General features: G+C 43.2%; 1 protein-coding gene across 2 annotated transcripts in view; it reads right to left on the reverse strand.

Annotated features, from left to right (window-relative positions):
* fhip2a (FHF complex subunit HOOK interacting protein 2) overlaps positions 1–14,926 on the reverse strand; it is a 79,711-nt gene that overhangs the window by 8,562 nt on the left and 56,223 nt on the right. For both annotated transcript variants that reach the window (XM_085994427.1, XM_085994429.1), the window contains 4 exons: positions 13,479–13,648; positions 4,776–4,919; positions 3,881–3,971; positions 681–824 (listed from right to left, as the gene is read on the reverse strand). In XM_085994427.1, the coding sequence (XP_085850553.1) occupies positions 681–824; positions 3,881–3,971; positions 4,776–4,919; positions 13,479–13,648 (549 nt within the window). The remainder of the gene's footprint in view (positions 1–680; positions 825–3,880; positions 3,972–4,775; positions 4,920–13,478; positions 13,649–14,926) is intronic.

Below are 14,926 nucleotides of genomic sequence, written 5' to 3' on the forward strand. Positions count from 1 at the left end.
CGGCCATTTAGGGCCGAGATGAGGAGAAATGATTTCACTCAGAGGGTTGCGAATCTCGGGACGTCTCTATCCCAGAGGGCTGCGGATGCTCAGTTGTTGAGTATATTCAAGACTGAAATAGATAAATTTTTGGTCACTAAGGGATAAAGGGGTATGGGGACAGTGCAGGAAAGTGGAGTTGAGGTAGATGATCAACCATGATCTTACTGAATGATGCAGCAGGCTCAAGAGGTCATATGGCCTACTCCTGCTCCTATTTATTATGTTGACTTTATTCCCTCTTTTATTTAACATTCAGTAGGAGTAACTTAAATTTAAAAACACAAATCATGTAGTGATACTATATCTTGTGAGTACATTTATCACAAGACGTTTGGTGTGCAGTAATAAAAGCTCCATGCTGCAACTCAATGACTTTTATTTAGTACATAAAGAAGACGAGTCATTTACTGCTTGGCATATCTGGATGAGTTTGGTCAATTCTATCAGAGTAAAGCCCTAGTAATGTAAAACCACTGCAGTGATGGCCTGTCATCTTAGTTTCAAATACAATATATCAAATACATTGTTAAAAGCACTGGAGTATGTAAATGGATACATTTCTCAAATAACCCAGTAACTCAAATCTTGCATTGTTCTTCGTAATGAACCATGAAAATAATTTCAAAAACTTCAAGTACCTGATCAAGGATCCTGCCCATTCGATCAAACAGAACTTTCAGAAAATGTCCCTCAAAGAAAGGAGATTCCAGATTGCATTTCTCCAAAGATTTAGGTGTTCCTGGCCAGTCCCACCGCATACAGTTACCACAACAATCCCGGAACTGTCAATAAAATTAGCATTAATGAACTCAAGCAAATAAAACAACTTCACCAACAGATTCTTCTCCCTTTTGGTAGGTGGGAGAAATTATACTATAAGCTGCATCCTTCACATAGAATTAGACCATTTTCAAGCTAAAGATACCCGGTGAATTAAAACGCAATTGAATTTTTGAATTTGTGATTTAGCCATTATAAAGGATAAAGTGATCACAAACTATCCAAAACCAATCGCAATCTTATGATGAACATCTCCAGTAATTGCTCATATTTATTGGCTGTGGCATAAACATTTCTTAGGAATAAATTAATTCATTTCCTTCTCATAGGGAATTAGTGATTGCCGGGTTCAAAACAAAAAGATTTGAACAAAGTCTCAGGAGATTGTTTCTTTTTTAAATATATAGGGGGGAATTTTACGGGGGGGGGGGGGGGGGGGGGGGGCGGTCAGCGGATGCAATCGGTGGCTGGTTGGGTGGGAAAGTTTTTTTTTGACAGATCAGGGCCTCGCTGTCAACCCGCCGCCATGCGCCTTTACCAAATGTCGGGTCTGTCAGCACTGAGCAGACCAGACACGCAGCGGCGGGGGAGGCAATTCAAGGCATTATGACCTTGTTAACAGAGGATTAACAACAATTTTGAGCTCAACTTTAGAATTTACCAGCTCACCAGGGATCACGTCTGTTAAACTGGGCAGGAGGTGAATGGCCATGGAATCATCTCATTACTTGACAGCTTGAAATGTGCTATAAAAGCTCCCATCTCACAGCTCTTTACTTTCCAAGCTCAGAAGCAGTTGCTTACTGCATTTGGAAGACAGATTGAGCTTTATGTAGGCTGCAAGCGTTTGGAGCAAACTCTCTATCCAGTGTCACCTCATTGAAACAACCTCTCTCACCATTAACAGATTGCTTCTGTCATCTCAAGTTCACCTGCCATCTGTTCCATCAACATGGGTACGGTTTATACTCTCTCACTTTGGACCTCAGAATCTGACCATGATCAGCCGCAACACCAGCATCACCAACAAGCAAACCAGCCTTCGCCGCAATCACCTGATGCTGCACAGGACAGAGGGCATCAGCACCCGACCACATTGCTGCCCGGGGCGGCCTCACCATGGCCACATTTACTTCACTTGACGCTGTACACCCTGGCTGCCACATGATGCACCAGGTTGGCACCACCCCACACCAACAACATAAAGCATCCCTACAATGCCCAAGCCATTCCTTTCACACTCATCAGCATTACAGGGTGGGGGAAGGGGGGTGGTGCCGTTATGTCTCACCATTCACTGCAACTCACTAAGCCACTTCCAAAGGTGCACACAAATCTGTCCAAGAACACAAGTGTTCAACACTTGCTCCAAGTAAAGATTTCAATGGTCGACAGCACATTAGCAGAAACTTCACATGAACATTGGCTAAAACACACAAGTGCCTACCCTTGTGTGTTGTTAGTTGGTATCATTGCACTAGGATGAGGGTGAGTGTGAGGGGTGGCTAGTGAGATGGGGAAGTGATAATGTAGAGAGGGATGGGTGGAGGTGCAAGGTAAGTGGGTGAGTAAGGATGTGCAGGAGTAGGGTAGGGAAAGCAGAGTGCTGGGGATGTGATGAGTGGCACAGCAGGATGAGGTTGAGTGTGGCTTTGCAGTAACTTTTCGTGATCTATTGAGATCATTGAAAGGTTTGCGCCACTGCAGTTTGGTCCTCCTGACAAGATCCCTGCTTGTGTCCTCCTGTGCAATGTGTAACCAGGCTGCGTTGGGTGTCTTGAGGAGGTCTCTTCTGCACATTGGAAGGGAAGAGGACCTCCCTGTGTGCTGTGACTCCCTCCATAAGCATATGGAGGGAGTCATGGGAGAGCCTGGGTGCAGCCGTGCACCCTTGTGCAGTGCTCGTCAGCACAAATGTCAATGTCAATTTGCGCATAGTCCCTTTAAGGAAACCGGCTGATGATGTGTCATCAAACCCACTTCCTTCAATTGGACCGGGAAATGCGCTGGGCAGGCTTAACAAGCCTAATCAGGGTAAAGTCATGTCGGAGGCCGGGATGGAGCCAGCAGTGAGGCGCGACCCACCACCGAGGTAGGGAAAATTGCGGCCATAGTTAGGAATAATTTATCTTCCACAGATTATGGGCAAGAGTACCTTTAAAGCCTTCCTTAAAATCTCCTGTTACTTGTATGCACCTCCTCCTCAACCATGCTTCAGTTGGGGCCCCACTCTTTTTTGCTATACTAAAGGTGCTGTAAGAGTGTAAGTTATTGTTGTCATCATACTACATCGATGAGACTGAATCCACCTTTCATTAGTTACAAGAAAAGATAGATTTAGGTTTTAATAGGCGTTGATGCTGGAGAAAGGTGGAGCAAAGCAAAAGGGTTGCAGAATGTGAGGGTAATCAATAAGCTGAGGTATGGAGCTACTTGAGTTTAGTGGGGATGAGTGACGCGAGTGGGGCTTAGTAAGGGATGGGATGATGCAGGATTGGTTAAATTGAACTTGAAGGTGCTGATTAGAGTTCAATCAGTGACACGGACAAAGCAGAGACAGAGACAGGTAATATTTTAGAGATTGATGTAGGCAGTCTTGGTACATGAAGCTCAATTCATGGTCATACAGGATATCAAGTTTGTGCACCATAAGGTTCAGCCTGAGGGAGCAGCCAGAAAGGAGGATGGAATCTGGGAATGCATTTCTAGTGGAGAGGTCTTTCAGAGAGTCAGCACAGTTATTACGGACCAAATGGCCTCCTTCTGTGCTGTAAAATTCTGACTGAAAATTCTATGGTGGAAACCAAACACAACAGCCTTGCTCCTGGCAAAGTTAAGCTGCAGAAAGTTCTGATTCATCCACAACTAGATATCAGACATTGGTAGGACAAGATAGCAAAAGGCATGGAATCAACAGTAGAGAGGCAAAACTGGATGTTGTCAGCATACATATGGAAGCTGACCCCATCAACTAACTATGATGAAGGAGCATTTGACATTGGTGCATCTTTTCCTAAGCTTTTAACCTGTTGCAGAATAATATTTTTACGTGCCTTACCTGCCTATGTGCATCTCTGAGGTAGGTATCATATCCTGTGCCTTCTACATAATAAGACGATTTTGCTTCATCGGGAACAAGACACAGGAAACTAAAATATCAGAGGAATTTAGAACAAAAATGTCAATTACTTTAGATTATGCAATCAAACCAAAACAATACGTGCCTTTAAGTATGTGAAATATAATTCATGGCAAAGTCTTGTATTTTAATTTTACTGTGATGTGTCCCTAATTAGCTATTTAAAAAAAAAATATATATATATTTATTTGGCAAGATTGTATTTAGATATTTGATCAGATTTCTTGAAAGTTAAATTTTCACGGTGCCATCTAATCTCTCAGGTAGACGTAAAAAATCCCACTGCACTAGCTGAAGGGGACAATGTGAGCTATCCAGTGTCCTGGCCAATATTAATCGCTTATCATCACTAAAACTGATTATCTGGTCATTTATCTCCTTGCTGTTTCTGGCACCTTGCTGTCCACAAATTGGTTGCTGTCTTTCCGTATGTTACAAAAGTGACTACACGTCAATTAAAAAGTGTTTTGGGATGTCCTGAGGTCATGAAAGGAGCTATGCAAATGCTTTCTTTCTTTGTAAACTCAACAAATATCAATGAATTAGTGTTGAACTTTGATTTAAAGTCAAGCCACAATTACAATGCAATCATTTGAATGTTCCCTCCAGTGGGAATTTAATATTGTTAATAGGAACGGTACAAACACATTTTCTGTGCATATCTGCAATGCTCAAATTCTTCAAGGACACATCAACAGAGATTTCCTACATTACATTCTAATTAAATTGCAATATTAAAAAAGATTACAACAGACTGCCAGCAGGTAAGTTTTACATTTAGTATGAAGAAGTTATAATCAACCTTTGAACATACCTATTTACAATTTTATGAACTTCTGTTTTCCCATCACATTTTGTGTGATCTGGGGTCGGTGGTGGAGAAGCAGTCAGCCAATTGGAGCCCAGCAGTCTGTTATCAGGTGACAAATCTGTAAAAAGTGGATCTTCCTCCAAGTCTCTGAAATGCGGAACGCAGATTAGTAGGAAACATGGTTAGAAAATGGTAATAGAGCACTTTCTATTACAAAAGAAACAATACTCAGCATTCCCACTAGGATTTTAGTGAAGCACAACGTGTGTGTGCAATTTGCATGCTTTGTTCACTTAAACTGAAAACACCCAGCCATACTACTATAGATTGTATCCTTTCAAATGTGGGTTATGTCTGATGAGAGCATTTTCAGATACCCAACATTGTTGCTCACAGGCCTGTCACTGCTGGTGACAGTGGTGGGAGTAATTTGAATTATTTAATTACGAGCACCATATAAGATGACTATTGCGCTGTACGAATGCATATTGGCTTAAGTGCACTTGCTTTCTATCCTGTACAGACGCCAATATGCTAATGGTTGTGGTAACAACACGGATACTTGAGAGAGATGAGGTGACATATTTGGCTAGTACACCGGCCATTTGCCACTGAGGGATGGAAGTCTGTCTCTGTTTGGTGGCTGCATGAGCCTGATGTAAATGACTTTGTGCAGTCTCAACCCAGTTCCTAGTCAGCAGAGGCCCATACCACAAGAGTCTCCCTACTTTGGCACTAAAGTTTACTTTGGATGGAAAATAACACACTGGCGCAGTTCGGTGATGTTTAGATGTTGATTGAGGACAGGACTGGGTTTTCTGAGATGTTGTACATGACTGAATAGTCCGTCGACATACACTGTCAAAGTCCTCAGATGAAGAAGACAACTTGGGTGAAAATCTGGAGAACTGCATGGAATCATAGCCTAGTATGAGCTATCTGCTTCAAGCAAGGCATCAGGGAGAAAATTAAGAGGGGCAAAAGGCGGGAAAGGAAGTTAGACAAATAAAACTTAAAAGTTTTGAAGCTAAACTATGTGATATACTATTTAAATTGAACCTGAAGTAAACTGCAATTTTTCAGTTTGTCTTATTTTTAAAACCAATTAGAAAAACTTGAATATTGGTTAATTTTCACAGATGGCAATGCTGGGCACTTCACACTCTAATCAACCCGTCCAGTGCTGTAGATGAGGTAACTTGTCAGAGTGTTGCTGACCTCAGGGGACCATTGAGGAGTTTATTCCCTATCTGTTTTAATTAATGTATATAAACACACAGAAGAATTGATCTGATTATACGTATGATAGGGCTTTAACGTAATAAAATAAGAATTAGGAGCAAGAGTCCACCATACGGCCCCTTGAGCCTGCTCTACCATTCAATAAGATCATGGCTGATCTTCGACCGCAACTCCACTTTCCCGCCTGATCCCCATATTCCTTAATTTCCCAAGAGTCCTAAAATCTATCTATTTCAGCCTTGAATATGCTCAACGACTCAGCAGCCACTGCCCTTTGGGGTAGAGAATTCCAAAGATTCACAACACTCAGTGAAGAAATTCCTCCTCATCTCAGTCTTAAATGGCCGACCCTTATCCTGAGACTATGCCCCCTAGTTCTAGACTCTCCAGCCAGGGGAAACAACCTCTCAGCATCTACCTTGTCAATCCCCCTCAGAATCTGTCAATCTTCAATGTGTGAGATGCCAAATGCTGACCTGTGGTCTATTTGTAGCAATTTGGTTCTTTCCAGATTGCCAGCATTTGCAGTTTGCTCTTTTTATCTTCAATGTCTTAGCTTATGACTCGCTGAAAAACTAGAAATGAAAACCTTGCACCTATTTCCTAAATGTATGGTAGGAGCCAGGAAAAATAAATGAAATATTCCAAAGTTTCTAAAAACAAAGTTAGAAGTTATGAATAGAACAGAGAAAGAAAATAGGAACAACCAGAGTGAAGAGAGTAGCGTTAAAAATTGATTTTAATAATCATTGCGCTGATTTCCCCAATGGCTCAGTGAGTTTAACCAGCAAGTAGCTAAACCGTATACATCAGAAAGGCCCCAAGTTTGATCCCTGATTCGTGTTGAGTTGGCTAATCTCAACTGGGTTGGAGGTGGAGGCACTAGAAGTGGCATACCAAGCTTTCTGCTCCTGGTTGCTAACCAGTGAACTTTGCTGAAAAGAACAAGTGTCCGGATGTCCCGAGATCCTCGGTGGTGCCTTCCCGGGCTCGGATAGCCTGTCACTATTCACCATCACATACAAATATTGATCAGTTGGTTGAGGTACCCCAAGGTCTCTGTGAAACTGTACTCCAGGAAGGGATCAATGGCTCAAGGGTGGGAGAGATTTGTGTTTTAAGTGTTCAAAATGTTTTAGTTCTATAGGATCGATGCTACTGTAGTACAGGTAGACTACCTTTTATCCGAACTTCCGAAAACCGAAACCCTCTAAAAACCGAAGGTTTTTTCGTTCAGCGTAAGTCGTGCGCACGACATGACCAGAGTGGCGCACGACTTACGCTGAGCAGAGGGTCAACGTAAGTCGTGCGCACGACCCCAACCCCCGCCGACGACCCCCTGCGGACCCCCGCCGACCCCGACCCCCGCGGACCCCGACTCCCGCCCGACAAATTTCCCAGTCTTATAAAATACCTTCCGAAATCCGAAATTTTCCGAAAACCGAAACACGGCTGGTCCCGAGGTTTTCGGATAAAGGATAGTCTACCTGTAATAGTATTCCAGACACTGAAGTAGGGAGAAAGGGATAGACCAAGTAATTACAGGCCAGTTAGCCTAACCTCGGTGGTGGGAAAATTATTGGAAACAATTCTGAGGGACAGGATAAATCTTCATTTAGAAAGACACGGATTAATCAGGGACAGTCAGCATGGATTTGTTAAGGAAAGGTCGTGTCTGACTAACTTGACTGAATTTTTTGAGGAGGTAACAAGGAGGGGCGATGAGGGTAGTGTATTTGGTGTAGTCTATATGGATTTTAGCAAGGCTTTTGATAAGGTCCCGCATGGCAGAAAGTAAAAGCCATGGGATCGAAGGCTAAGTGGCAAGTTGGATCCAAAATTGGCTCAGAGGCAGGAGACAAAGGGTAATGGTCAAAGGGTGTTTTTATGACTGGAAGGCTGTTTCTACCCTACGTAAATTTGAGGTCATCCAAAACTCGGCTGCCCGTGTCCTAACTCGCACCAAGTCCCGTTCGCCCACCTGCATTGGCTCCCCGTTAAGCAGCGCCGCAATTTCAAAATTCTCATCCTTGTTTTCAAATCCCTCCATGGCCTCGCCCCTCCCTATCTCTCTAATCTCCTTCAGCCCCCCCCCCCCCGCCCCCAACCCCAAGATATCTGCGCTCCTCTAATTCTGCCTTCCTGAGCATCCCTGATTATAATCACTCAACCATTGGTGGCCGTGCCTTTTGTTGCCTCGGCTCTAAGCTCTGAAATTCCCTGCCTAAACCTCTCCGCCTCACTAACTCTCTTTCCTCCTTTAAGACGCTCCTTAAAACCTACCTCTTTGACCAAGTTTTTGGTCACCTGCCCTAATTTCTCCTTAGGTGGCTTGATGTCAAATTTTTTGTCTTATAATACTCCTGTGCAGTGCCTTAGGACGTTTTACTACATTAAAGGCGCTATATAAATACAAGTTGTTGTTGTTATTTCCAGGGGGGTTCCGCAGGGCTCAGTACTGGGTCCTTTGCTCTTTGTGGTATATATCAATGATTTGGACTTGAATGTAGGAAGTATGATTAAGAAGTTTGCAGATGATACAAAAATTTGCCATGTGGTTGATAATGAAGAAGAAAGTTGCAGACTGCAGGAAGATATCAATGGACTGGTTTGGTGGACAGAACAGTGGCAAATGGAATTCAATCTGGAGAAGAGTGAGGTAATGTATTTGGGGAGGGCTAACAAGGCAAGGGAATACACTATAAATGGTAGGACACTGAGAAGTGCAGAGGCTCAGAGGGACCTTGGAGTGCATGTCCACAGATCCCTGAAGGTAGCAGGACAGGTAGATAAGGTGGTTAAGATGGCATATGGGATACTTTCCCTTACTAGCCAAGGCATAGAATATAAGAGCAGGGAGGTTATGCTTGAACCGTATAAAACACTAGTTAGGCTGCAGCTAGAGTACTGCATGCAGTTCTGGTCACCACATTACAGGAAGGATGTGATTGCACTAGAGGGGGTGCAGAGGAGATTTACGAGGATGTTGCCTGGGCTGGGGAATTTTAGCTATGAGGAAAGATTGGATAGGCTGGGGTTGTTTTCTTTGGAACAGAGGGGGCTGAGGGGGGACCTAATTGAGGTGTATAAAATTATGAGGGGCCTAGATAGAGTGGATAGGAAGGACCTATTTTCCTTAGCAGAAGGGTCAATAACCAGGGGGCATAGATTTAAAGTAATTGGTAGGTTTAGAGGGGATCTGAGGAGAAATGTTTTCACCCAGTGGGTGGTGGGGGTCTGGAACTCACTGCCTGAAAGGGTGGTAGAGGCAGAAACCCTCATCACATTTAAAAAGTACTTGGATATGCACCTGAAGTGCCGTAACATACAAGGCTATGGACCAAGTGCTGGAAAGTGGGATTAGGGTGGATAGCTCTTTGTCGGCTGGCATGGACAAGATGGGCCAAATGGCGGCCTTCTGTGCTGTAAAATTCTATGATTCTATTATTGCAATATTAGTGTTTATTTTGCATAGGTTTTTAAACTGGGGTCCTCTGACAATAAGGAGTCCGTGAAGTCATCAGATTTCCGCATTTGTTGACTTGCTAGCATCTTTCTGTGCCAAGCAAAGAAATCGCCCAATATTTTCTTTGGAATTAGAGTCTTGTTAACTGTCGCAGGTGCCATCTTTCAGATGAGATGTTAAACCAAGGCACCGGCCGGCTTCCCCCTCAGCTGTATATAAACAATCCTTAAGCGCTATTTGAAAAGGAGTAAGGGGAGATCTCCTGGTCAATATTTATCCCTCAACCAACATCATTAAAAAATAGATTAACTGGTCATTTATTGCATTGCTGTTTATAGGACCATGCTGTGTGCAAATTGCCTGCTGCGTTTCACTGCAATTCCTAGTAGAAATTGCAGTGAGGCAGCCCACACTCATTTTACAAAGGACACAAGAACCTATTTTTAAATCGTTATTACCTGGTTGTAGGAGCATATTTTTACACTTAAGACTTTTGCTATTGCAGAAAATGACAAGTAAAAATGGAGGAATTGTAGTGTATGTGCCTTTAAGAGCCCCATGTGTACTGTAATGCCGGTAATGGCCACTCGGGCTATATAAGCCTGTATATTGCGTTGTATCAGTTAGTTCCCCTCCAGACTTTGTTTAGTAAACACCTATGAAACCAACTCCTGTCTTCAGTGTCTCTATCAACACACAGACAACAGTGGAGACGAGGACCAGTAAGAAAAAAAACGATGATGACGTCATACCTGAACGATTAAAAGACATCTTGGCCAACGCCAAAGAAGTGTTTCAAGAGAAACTAGGAACCTTGAAAGGCATCACCGCCTCAATAAAAGTGGAAGATGCAGCAATTCCCAAGTTTTTTAAGGCAAGACCGGTGCCATACGCAATTCGTCCAGCAGTCGAGGCAGAGCTGGAGAATTTGGAAAAGGCAGGCGTATTATCCAAAATAGACTGGAGCGAGTGGGCAACACCCATCGCTCCAGTCATGAAGAAAGCATTGAATAATGATAAATCTGAAGAACAGAGAAAAATTCGCATCTGTGGAGACTTCAAGGTGACTGTAAACCCGGTCCTTCACACAGTACAGTATCCTCTTTCGAGGATAGAAGATATTTTCGCCTCACTATCCGGAGGGAAACGTTTCACCAAAATTGACTTGGCACAGGCATATCTACAGATGGAGGTTGAAGAGGCCTCTAAAAAATCTCACGATAAATACACACAAAGGTCTGTACCAGTACAATCGACTGGTTTTCGGAGTAGCATCCGCTCCAGCTATCTGGCAAAGAGCTATGGAGCAAGTCTTCCAAGGGATTCCGGGGACTCAATGCTAACTAGACAGCATCCTTGTAACAGGAGAAAACGACAACGAGCACCTTGCCAATTTGGAGCAGGTGCTCACTAGGCTGAGAGAACGGGGCCTACGAGCAAATCGCCCCAAGTGCGAATTTTTCCAAAATCAAATATCATATTGTGGCCACATAATTAATAAGGAAGGGTTGCATAAGTCACCTGAAAAAATTGAAGCGGTCATAAAAGCCCCAGCACCTGAAAATGTTTCACAATTAAGGTCGTTCCTGGGATTAATAAATTACTATCATAAATTTTTACCGAACTTATCAACTCTTCTACACCCTCTTAATGAACTGCTACAAACAGGAGTAATTTGGAAATGGAGCGAAGACTGTAAACGTGCCTTCCATAAATGCAAAGACTTAATCACGTCCAAAGAAGTTTTGGCTCATTACAACCCATCACTGCCAATCAGACTGGCGTGCGATGCATCCCCTTACGGCAGTATTATCGCATAAATTCCCTGATGGCTCGGAACGGCCGATAGCTTTTGCGTCACGCTCATTGAACTCAGCTGAGCGTAACTATGCCCAAATCGACAGGGAAGCACTCAGCCTGGTATGGGGAGTGAAGAAATTCAACCATTACCTGCACGGACAAAAATTTACCTTGTTGACTGACCATCAACCCCTCATCTCCATATTCAACCCTAAAAAGGGTGTTCCCATTATGACAGCGCAAAGGCTACAGAGGTGGTCCCTTTTTCTAGGGTCACACCAATACAACATAGAATAACAAAGGATCAAAACAGCATGGGAATGCTGACGGGTTATCACGCCTACCGTTGCCAACGGTAGAAGAAGCACCTACCATAGACCCAGTGGAGATTTTCCACTCTACCATAGTCGAATGTCTACCAGTAACAAATTCTGCCATTGAAAGGGAAACTAGAAATGACCCGACTCTCTCACGAGTCTACGATTTAACAGTGAAGGGATGGCCAGCACATGGCGAACCACTGTTGCCAGCATTCTCGCAAAGAAGAGAACAGCTGTCAGTGTGCCGAGGAACCTTGATGTGTGGATCCAGAGTGGTGATTCCACCCAAACTCCAGGATAAAGTTCTAAAGGAGCTTCACGAGGGGCATCTGGGTGGAGTGAAAATGAAGAACCTAGCCAGGGCGTTTGTATGGTGGCCAGGTATCGATGGAGACATCGAAGAAATGACCAAGAGCTGCCTAGGATGCCAGAAGGTCCAAAACGCTCCACCCCAAGCCCCTCTACATCTATGGGAGTGGCCCTCATCTCCCTGGCAAAGGGTACACATCGACTTTGCTGGTCCATTTATGGACTCAATGTTCTTAATCGCGGTTGATGCACACTCCAAGTGGCCGGAGGTAATAAAGATGTCCTCCACCACCACGGAAAAAACCATCACAGTATTAAGGACCATATTTGCCAGGAATGGGCTGCCGGAACGGATCTGTTCTGATAATGGACCGCAATTTGTGTCCGAAGAATTCAGGAAGTTCTTAAAAAACAACGGGGTTAAGCACTACACGTCCGCCCCATACCATCCCGCCACCAATGGATTGGCTGAAAGGTTTGTCCAGACCTTCAAGGCGGCCATAAAGGCCATGGGTAATGAAGACATAAAACTTCAGCACAAGGTAGATAACTTCTTGTTCGCGTACAGGAATGCAACACATATGGTTACAAACCAAACTCCCGCCATGATGTTCTTCAATAGAAGCCTAAGATGCCGGCTGGATTTGATCAAGCCCAACATCAGAAGGGACGTGGAGAACCAGCAATTTCAAGGCATGAATGAAAGGCCAACTAGAACCTTCCAGATAGGTCAACAAGTTTTGGCCCGGGACTACCGTACCGAGAAATGGCAGCCTGGAACTATCTGCACACGACTAGGACCGCTGATGTATACCGTGGACATCGGAGAAAGCATAATAAGGCGCCATGCTGACCAAATCATAGAGTCATCCGAAAAGGGACAACCTACACCACAACTCTATACGCCTAACGATGAAGTAGAGATACCCATATCTACCTCCGATCCGGTGATACTGGAACCTGATGAACCCGACACTGGCATTCAAGCCGAATCAGCCTTGCCAAAAGAACCTACTACACCACCAGAAACGACTACACCACCGAGGCGTTATCCGGGCCGAGTCAGGAAGCCTCCAGAGAGACTGACTTATAATTAATTAACTGCAGCAATGTGTAGATTATTTTTCTTGTAACATGTAATTAATAATTACTTAAAATATTATGTACTGGTTGGCTAAAAGGGGAGGAATTGTAGTGTATGTGCCTTTAAGAGCCCCATGTGTACTGTAATGCCGGTAATGGCCACTCGGGCTATATAAGCCTGTATATTGTGTTGTATCAGTTAGTTCCCCTCCAGACTTTGTTTAGTAAACACCTATGAAACCAACTCCTGTCTTCAGTGTCTCTATCAACACACAGACACAACAGGTATTAAGACCCACACACATTAAACACACAGTGGTAATGCTTTCCCTTTTTTGAAATAATGGGACTGAAAAAGAAATTGATGTCCTTTCCTTTTGAGCCACATCAGCAACTATCAATGCATTCAGTAAAAATATTAACGTTAAAGTAATAATGAGCTAACAAATTGGTGAAAAAGAATAAAACTAACAAACAGCAACTCACACTGCTCCTGCTATCTGTCCATTTTCAACTATATCCTTGTCTTCTTGGCAAGGTGGTTTATTCTCAACGTAGTTCCGTTCCTCCAAATTCCTTAGGACCATGCTGTAAATAATGTGCTCATTTGGCTTTTGCAATAGATGCTCAAACATTCTCAGTGTCATTATACTGATCTGTAAAATGTAGCACGCGGTACATCTTAAATCATACCATTATTTGCAATTTTACTAACAGTAAATTATTTTACCAAAAAGCTCCAGAATTATAAATATAGGATAAACCACTATAATGTAATTAAAATAATTTAATGCCATCAAACTATAGATAGAAGAGCAAAACTGGAACACTCCAATCTGGACAGACAGACATTTATAAGCTATCCCTTGGTGGTATTCCCATAGGATTGACCTCTCCACCCTTCATCTGCCTCAGTCTCCAATGTGTTTAAAGGGTGCAATCCAGCTCAGTACCGCGGGGCAGCAGTGTGTTTTTCAGTAAAACCAGAAGAGCAGCTAACTGCCACTTCTCTCAGTAGCATTAGCAATTCTACCCTCAGTTAAAGAATGTGGCCATTTAAGGATTTAAAGGAAACAATGGGCCATAATTTGTGGCCCCTACGGGTGCATATAAGCGCCTGTAGGGGCTACGCAAGTTCCGGGTGTAGGCATGTGAAGCACATTCACGAAAACCCAGAACTTGCGATGTCAAGAATTGTCTTGACAGATCATCCGCATCCCCGGGAGATGGGCCTCTGCGGGCAGAGATTTGTGCTATTTGCCCAACTTCTGCCTAGCGAAAGCCCGTGAAATTCTTATGCCTGGTAAAAGCCTGCTTTTACCAGCGTAAGTTTAAAAAAATAGAAAAATAACATTTGATCACTCATTTAGACATTAAAAACCCTGTCCAATAAGGTAAGTTTATTTTTAGCCCTGTTAAAACACATTTTTCCTAAAAATTAAATTTTTGTTTAAAATATTTAATTAAATGGTATTTTAATTAATTTTAAATATGTAATTTTTTCCATTTTAATTTTTTTTTTATTACTTATTTCTTGTGTTTGTGTATTTTTTAAGTGATCCCCATTCATACGTACACAACTCCCATAAGTATGAATGGGGATTTCCCTTCTTTCATTGGTTGGGCTGGCCCACGTGATCCCAGGAGCGCTTGCGAACCGCATTCGCCCCCGAGATACGTGGGCCTCTACCCGCGGGTACCCAAAGAGGCCCAGGAGCGCCAATCTATGAACCTCCCGGACCACCAGGTAAATTCGTCGATTTTTTGCAGGTCGGAAGAATATGTTAGCATTCAACCAGATTATGTTTACAAAGCAAACTAACCCCACCTAGTGGCAGGAATCAACTATTTAATATCAAATTCAAATCTTTCACTGCAAGATTCATGAATTGTTACTTGAACAGTGCTCAGATTACACTCTTATGATTTAACTG

This window comes from Somniosus microcephalus, chromosome 8, assembly GCF_052327205.1.
Source record: "Somniosus microcephalus isolate GS21.2 chromosome 8, FLI_Smic_1.0, whole genome shotgun sequence".
NCBI lineage: Eukaryota > Metazoa > Chordata > Chondrichthyes > Squaliformes > Somniosidae > Somniosus > Somniosus microcephalus.